The 7,450-nt window shown below is 37.6% G+C and overlaps 1 protein-coding gene across 1 annotated transcript; it reads left to right on the top strand.

The window, feature by feature from the left end:
- The first annotated feature begins 2,540 nt into the window (after positions 1 to 2,540).
- On the top strand, positions 2,541 to 6,928 carry LOC128244455 (uncharacterized). The gene is made up of 3 exons (XM_052962458.1): positions 2,541 to 2,645; positions 4,897 to 4,999; positions 6,623 to 6,928. Exons 1-3 carry the CDS (start codon positions 2,541 to 2,543, stop codon positions 6,766 to 6,768), a joined length of 354 nt encoding a protein of 117 aa, XP_052818418.1. The 3' UTR covers positions 6,769 to 6,928.
- Positions 6,929 to 7,450: the final 522 nt, after the last annotated feature.

Raw genomic sequence — 7,450 nt, 5'->3', positions numbered from 1 at the left:
TGCGACGATAGCAGATCGCAGTAAATATTTTAGCATTCACCGATCATTTAATAGTTTTTTTGCGTTTTCAGCTACATACAGCTACGTATTAAAAACACGGTAACAAACTTCAGTAATTAAGAGTTTCACTTCAAAGTGTAAGCTGTTCTTCTTTGGTCTTATATTTATTTCTATAGCATAAAGACTCATAGGTCATCGAAATTTGTTCTGCAGTTCAGCTTTGAAGAAAAGGGCATTATCGAATGTAAAACATGTATTATATAAATCAAGTGCGTTCGAATAGGTGTAACCGTATTGCAAATATGATATTTGCGACGGAGTAAACGAAATTAATTGTCTAACTGTTTTTTAACCCGAGGTCCGGGGGTTTACCGGGGATAGCCGGGGATATGGGCCATGTTTTTGCCTTCCAGGTGGCCCCGCAGTGCCATGTGAATGCGGTGGTTTTGTCTTCGCGCCAAAAATAGAAATTAATGGCCTAACCTAGGGTCCCTGGGGTGCGTGGGCATATTTGGCGGGGATTTTACCAGCAGTTCGTCCTCGCAGGGCGGCGTTTTCCCGGGCAAGGCTGGACCGAAAGTCAAACTCCCCGCTATTCCCCGGACCTTGGGGGGACCGTGGTTACAATTGACTGGTGCATTAAGGCTTCACCGTTGAGATCTATGCACTGTAAGAAACGTCGATAATTTCAAAATCAAAACACAGTTATTTCTAGTATAATCAGCCAACTTTCTTGATGATACCAAAGTTTCAATAGTTCTCCAGGTATTAGAAACAAGTTAATATTATGGTTTGAGAGCATAAGCTTATTTGTCAGTCGAATACATTAGAATGAACGAGTACATCTTCTTGACAGACGGCCATGTGTTCTTTCAATGTAATTTACAATTTCATTTCATGTCAAAGGTATTATGCATAATACCCTGCATATCAGTTTTGGACCATTGAGATGGTAGTTTCAGTATACGCATGTTCAGTGTAGTAACATGTGATTGTGAATGACTCACTGCATTTATAACTTCTACCGCTAAGTCTTGCTGCAAATTGTTTGTCGTAACATAACAGTGTAAGTTAAGCATTAGGTTTTCTATTTGTTTTTCTGATCAAGTTTCTCAAAAACAGTATTTTTCAAAATAAATTCCATAAAACAATGACCTTTACGGCCTACACGTGTTATTTCTTTCTCTTTTCTCGAAATGATATGAACTTATACGACCACACTAAATCTACCTTGGACATAGGAGGGGCGATCAATCATATTTTGTCTGACCTTACTAGTGTACTTGTTTATATATTTCGTCGTGCGTTATACATATTTGGAACATTTGTAGTTCCATATTTTAACTGTTTATTTGTAGTTCCATATTTTAAGTGTTTGTTCTACATTTAACTTTCTTAAAGACCCAACATAGTATTTACTCATCAAACTCATTAAGGTGCTCATCTTTAATTACTTAAAATGTCAAAAATCAGCAATTGCCGTGCATGTGTTCAGTTACATAATTATGTTTACTTCACTTATACATTTAATAGTTGATGCTGTTTGTATCATGTTGAATTCTTGAAGTTAATTCATTCATAGTTGATACGAAATTTTGTTCGTTTAATTACGCCTTTTCTTTTAATGCTGTTTCCGATTAGGCGGATGTGTTTAATTTTGCACGTATTGATAATAAATGTTTGAGGTTGACCGCTCGTTAACTGGTTTAAACCCAATCTCCTACTTAGTGATCTCCCCTGACAAGCGAAGTAGATCTCTGCCACCATGAGCGAGTATACCTGAATTTCAGCTATATAAACATTTTTAATGTAAACTCTCTTTTAATATTTTTTCTTCTCTTTTTATATTTGTAGCATCAAATAATTGTTCAAGGCGCATTTAGGTTAAAATACAAACAAAATTAAAGCTGCACTCTCACAGATTGACCGTTTAGACAACTTGTTTTTATCTTGGAATGAGCCAATTTTCGCTAAAATCCATGGAAACCAGTTATATAAGACTGCCGACAAAACATAAGATTGCAGATTTTTGTATTTAAGTTCAAAGTTTGATGTGTTATGTATTTTTCATAAAAACATGAAACATTAATTTTCGAACGAAATATAAAAATCTGCGATTTAATCTTATGTCAGCAATATTATATCATTGGTTTGCAAAAATTTGTACTTCAACTGATGTACAGGCATACATCCGAGGTTGTTTTCGATTAAAATGGCCAAGGAGTTCCGAATGATGTTCCTCGTTTCATCAACCATTGCTGTCAATAAACTGTCCCTATTAAACTGAGACTACTAGTTCTATACTTCGGATGTATTGCCTTCTTCAGGAGGGTCCGTCTTCAAAAAATGTATACTTAACATGTTCATATGACACGTTTTTGAAGATGGGCTACATATCGTGCATTTCCCTGTGATGTGTGCCTTTAGATCTAGTCACTGTAAATGTCCTAAGCTCGTGACCGGGGCGACATCTTCCACAAGATAATGGCGTATATAAATGCTGATCATGTGCACTTTAAGCATTACCACACATGAACAAAATGACTTGTTCAAAGATCTTTACATCTGCTACAATTTTGAGCACATTGCTAGTGTTGTGCTGGACTCAAACTAGCGATGTGTCCGGCCAAGGAAAGCAATATCAAGTATGTACATAGTTATAAGTTACTTAATGTTTAGAAATCTAGTTTCATTGTTAGGTGACCTATATTAATTGAAGTAAAATACGTTTTCCACATTTGTTTACAATATTCGAGAATTTTCTATTTATTACATGTTTAAAAGTTTTAGAATAATAAAGATTTTTATAGAGTTTGAGAAAAAAACCTTGGGGAAGGTTTTAGTATGCTTTTGAACATTTGTATTTGATAAATTATTAAAGGCCTAGTTTAAGGAATGTTTGGCATGACAATACTCTGCTTTGCATCTCCTGCTAATTGCACTGATGTCACAGTAGGGGCCAATTTCCTGGGGTTTTTTTTGTTTATTGGTTCAGGGTCATTTAGGGTCCATTTCTATAATAAAACTTCCAAAACTGCACAGTAAGATATTCAGATAGGAGATTTGATAAGACAATTAGGCAATTAGATTAAGATCAGTACACCGACATTGTGTACAATACACGGTTGTTTGGCATGGTTTTTGTTGTTGTTGTTTGTTGTTTTTTTTGTTGTTGTTTTTTTTTTTGGGGGGGGGGGGCACTTATAGAAGGATTAAACTAGGCCTTAAAGGGCAAACGTCTCTGATATGTGGTCTTTGGGTGAAATTAAACTATGAAAACTTGGATTGTATTAAATTGTACAGTGTAAGAGTGTACCGAGCGAATGTATTCTAAAAACATTTTATGGCAGAAATCACAAACACAGTATATATTGTTCTGTGAATATCATAACCTTTGAATTGTTAATAAATAATTTCGATTGGGCTTCAAATAATCAAAAACAGGTTTTTTTAAACTCATTTTCACTCTGGAAAAATGTTCTCTGCAAGAAGTCTTGATTTATTTATTAACAATGAATTACAAAATTGCCAAATCACCTTAAATCTGCAGCTATGAAGTGGTTGCCTACAAACACCAGTGCAGACTCTTATCCGAGCTTTCCCTGTATATCATAGAGGAAGGCTCACTTAATTTATGTTACTAATTCATGCTATAACGCATCACAGGATAGCCGAGCTGTTTTAGTTTGACGTAGTCGAGAAATGTTCACTAATTTTAGTTTTGCCTGTGTATGCTATAACTACGCTATACATGACAGCAGAGCTTTCTCGGTATATACATAGAGGAAGGTTCACTTACTCTTTAGTACTTATTTATACTTTAACTACGCCTTAGTAGATAGCTGAGCTTTCTCGGTATGTACAAAGAGGAAGGTTCACTTACTTTTTAGTACTTATTTATACTATAACTACGCCTTAGTAGATAGCTGAGCTTTCTCGGTATAAACATAGAGGAAGGTTCATTTACATTTTAGTACAGTTGCTATAACTACGCCTTAGTAGATAGCTGAGTTTTCTCGGTATACACATAGAGGAATGTTCACTTAACATTTAGTACAGTTGCTATAACTACGATATAACTACGCCTTACTAGAAAGTAGAGCTTTCTCGGTATGTACATAGAGGAAGGTTCATTTACATTTTGGTACAGTTGCTATAACAACGCCTTATTTGTGTGTAGAGCTTTCTCGGTAAATACATAGAGGAAGGTTCACTTAACATTTAGTACAGTTTCAAAAACTACGCTATAACTATGCCTTTCTAGAAAGTAGAGCTTTCTCGGTATATACGTAAAGGAAGCTCACTTGTTTTATTTTACCAATTTAAATGATATAACTTGAATATGGAGTTTAACAAGCTGTAAGTTGGAACTATGACTCACCAGACAACTGAGCTTTCATACTTCGGAATGCCCCTAGTAGGGCACTCGAACCCGCAACCCCTACGAGGGACGCTGTTAACGACCTTACCAACTGAGCAAGCCGTCACATAACGTTCACTGAAACACGTCATACGGCGAACAGTTAACATTTGACTATTTCGTTTGAACGTTTTGTAAATCATAGCATGTTTGTATAGTACAATATGTATTACCTTTTATAAGTATTAACATCTTTCCACGTGGCGTTGAAAAATAGAAAGCTCATTTTGAATGTCAAATTACATAAGTTACATGTGAATGTATTATATTTGTTTGCACGTAGTGAAGTTTTACTTAATATTCTTTTTTCATCGAAATACTTGTGATCCGACAGAACTAAATCATCAAGTACGTAATTGCCTTTCTGTGCATACATGTACACACCATTTAAATACGTATGAACCTTTCTATGGTGTGACAATGCAACCAAAATAGTATACCTTTTTTTAAAAAAAATGTATTAAAAATGCATCCAGGCAGACGATCCTCAGTGCCCGGCATTCGATCCGTGCCAGCTGCCGCCTTGCTGGGATCCAGTCCAGGACCCTAATGATCCCTGCTGTAAAAAATGCCCCAATGGTAAGTTGCTTTGACCCTAATGCCCCCTTTTGTAAATTATACCGCAGTGGTAAGTGTCTATAAACTAATGCCCCGTGCTGTGAAATATGTCCCTTAGGCGAGTGTCTTGTCAAGTGTCTTTGATAATAATGTCCCGTGCTGTGAAATATGTCTGTATGGCAAGTGTCTTGGCAAGTGTCTTTGACCCTAATGACCCCTGCTGGTAAATATGTCCGTATGGCAAGTGTCTTAGCAATTGACTTGGCAAATGTCTTTGATACGAATGGGCCCTGCTTTGACATATGTCCCAATGGTCCCAGTGTCTTTGACCCTAATGTCCCCTGCTGGGAAATATGTTCAAATTGTAAGTGTCTTTGCAAGTGTTTTTGATACTAATTAATGTCCTTGCTGTGATATTTACCTATGGCAAGTGTCTAAGCAAGTGTCTTTAATACTTATTAGTGTCCCCTGCTGTAAAATATGTTTCTGTGGCAAGTGTTTTTGATACCAATGTCCGCTGTAAAATATTTCCCAGTTGTTATTTCTTTAACCTTAATGTCCCCTGCTGTGAAATATCTCCAAGTGGTAAGTGCCATTGGCCTTAATGTCCCCTGCTGTGAATTATGCCCAAGTGGTAAGTGTCATTGACCTTAATGTCCCCTGCTATGAATTATGTTCAAGAGGTAAGCGTCATTGACCTTAATGTCCTCTGCTGTGAAATTTATTCAAGTGGTAAGTGTCTTTGACTTAATGACCGCTGCTGTGAATATGTTAAAATGTTGAGTGTTTTACCCTAATGTGCCCTGAAATGAATTTTCTCAAAATGGTAAGCGTCTTCCACCCTAATTGACCATTAGGACTCCTTCTATGAATTATTTCCCAGCGGTCACCAAGTTTCAAGCAAATCGAATAATAATTTCTGAAGTTACATTTCATCAGACATAGATGTGTGTCATAACCATGGGCACGACACACCTATCGCACGGCGATCATCTGCCATTTGAACCTGGTACATGACAATAGTGCAACAAATATTTTCATGAAATATCATTAAGTACTAAAGTATATGTCTACATCTGCAATATGCCGGATTATAATAACGTAAATAGGGCATTCTGCTTGTGTCATCATGGATTTGGTACGACTGTCACAGTTTTTAAACATGACTATATGCCAACAAACAACCAGGCAAGCCATTTTGTATTTAGCTTGATTCACCGGTTATGCATGTAATGCACCAGTCAATTGTTACCACCCCACCCCCCACCACCCACCCCCCTCCAGGTCCGGGGATTAACAGGGACTTTGAATTTTGGTCCAGTCAAGCCCGGGTAAGATCCCCGGGCTGTGGGGATGAACTGCTGGTAAAATCCCTGCCAAATGCCCTCGCACGCCTGGGACCCTAGATAAGGCCCATTCCCCGCTATTTTGACGCGAAGACAAAACCATCGCATTCACCCGGCACGGCGGGGCACTCTGGAAGGTAAAAACACGGCCCATTCCCCCGGCTATCCCCGGTATACCTCTAGACCTTGTGGTTACAATTGACTGATGCATAACCAGAAATAGCCAAGTTATATGACCTGCCTGTCCCGGCTATGAAGGCTCTACACTTCCTTACACAGTCATATAATGTACTTACAGGTAAAAATTGTCGAGCCCCTGATGGAAAAATAATTGCACAGCACGGAAGTTACTCAATAAACTCCACGCATACTTGCAACTGCGGGGACCTCGATGCAATCCCATTCGGTCAACAGATGGCTGTCTGCTACGTCCCGTTAGGCTAGCTCCGCACTAATCTTGATCTAGGGGAATGTATCGTGCCGACAGTACATTGGTTCTGTAATTTGTATTCAGATACCTACTTAGGTGCATGAATTGTATAGTATTATCAATTACCTCAATGTTTTCATGTTGTGCATGAATTTCAGTGAATAAATGTGTTGACTTGACTTGACTTGTAAAAATAAAGGGCAGAACGCCAAATATTGTCGTATGTTGATTTTGAAATAATGAAAGGGTCATGGAGAAATCGAAAAAAAATCAAAGACGACATAACGCGATTAAAATGGTATTGTTACGTAGCAAAACATATAAGCAGGGCAGAATTCAGGCATCATAGTCGGAAGTGGTGGACCTATTTTTAATTAAGCCTCAAAATTAAAAGCTTTGGGTTTGTTTAGTTTTCGAATTTCATCTCGAATGTTTACAAGACTAAAATAGTTCAGCCAAACTTTATCGAAATTATCGAAATAGTACATGGTCTAACATGGTAAGCACACAAACACTGGCACGTCAAATACATGTAGTACATGGTCTAACATGGTAAGAACACAAACACTGGCACGTCAAATACATGTAGTACATGGTCTAAAATGGTAAGCACACAAACACTGGCACGTCAAATACATGTAGTACATGGTCTAACATGGTAAGCACACAAACACTGGCACGTCAAATGCATGTAGT

The sequence above is a fragment of the Mya arenaria genome, chromosome 8 (assembly GCF_026914265.1).
Source record: "Mya arenaria isolate MELC-2E11 chromosome 8, ASM2691426v1".
Classification (NCBI taxonomy): domain Eukaryota; kingdom Metazoa; phylum Mollusca; class Bivalvia; order Myida; family Myidae; genus Mya; species Mya arenaria.
The sequence above is the reverse complement of the archived record's forward strand: the minus strand, read 5'-3'. Positions and strand labels throughout refer to the sequence as shown.

Bases quoted from the DNA above. Each gene is read 5' to 3' on its own strand.
- LOC128244455 (XM_052962458.1), top strand. From the start codon at position 2,541: ATGACTTGTTCAAAGATCTTTACATCTGCTACAATTTTGAGCACATTG. The intron at 2,646-4,896 runs GTATGTACATAG...AAATGCATCCAG, and splicing joins GCCAAGGAAAGCAATATCAA to GCAGACGATCCTCAGTGCCC. The intron at 5,000-6,622 runs GTAAGTTGCTTT...ATGTACTTACAG, and splicing joins CTGTAAAAAATGCCCCAATG to GTAAAAATTGTCGAGCCCCT.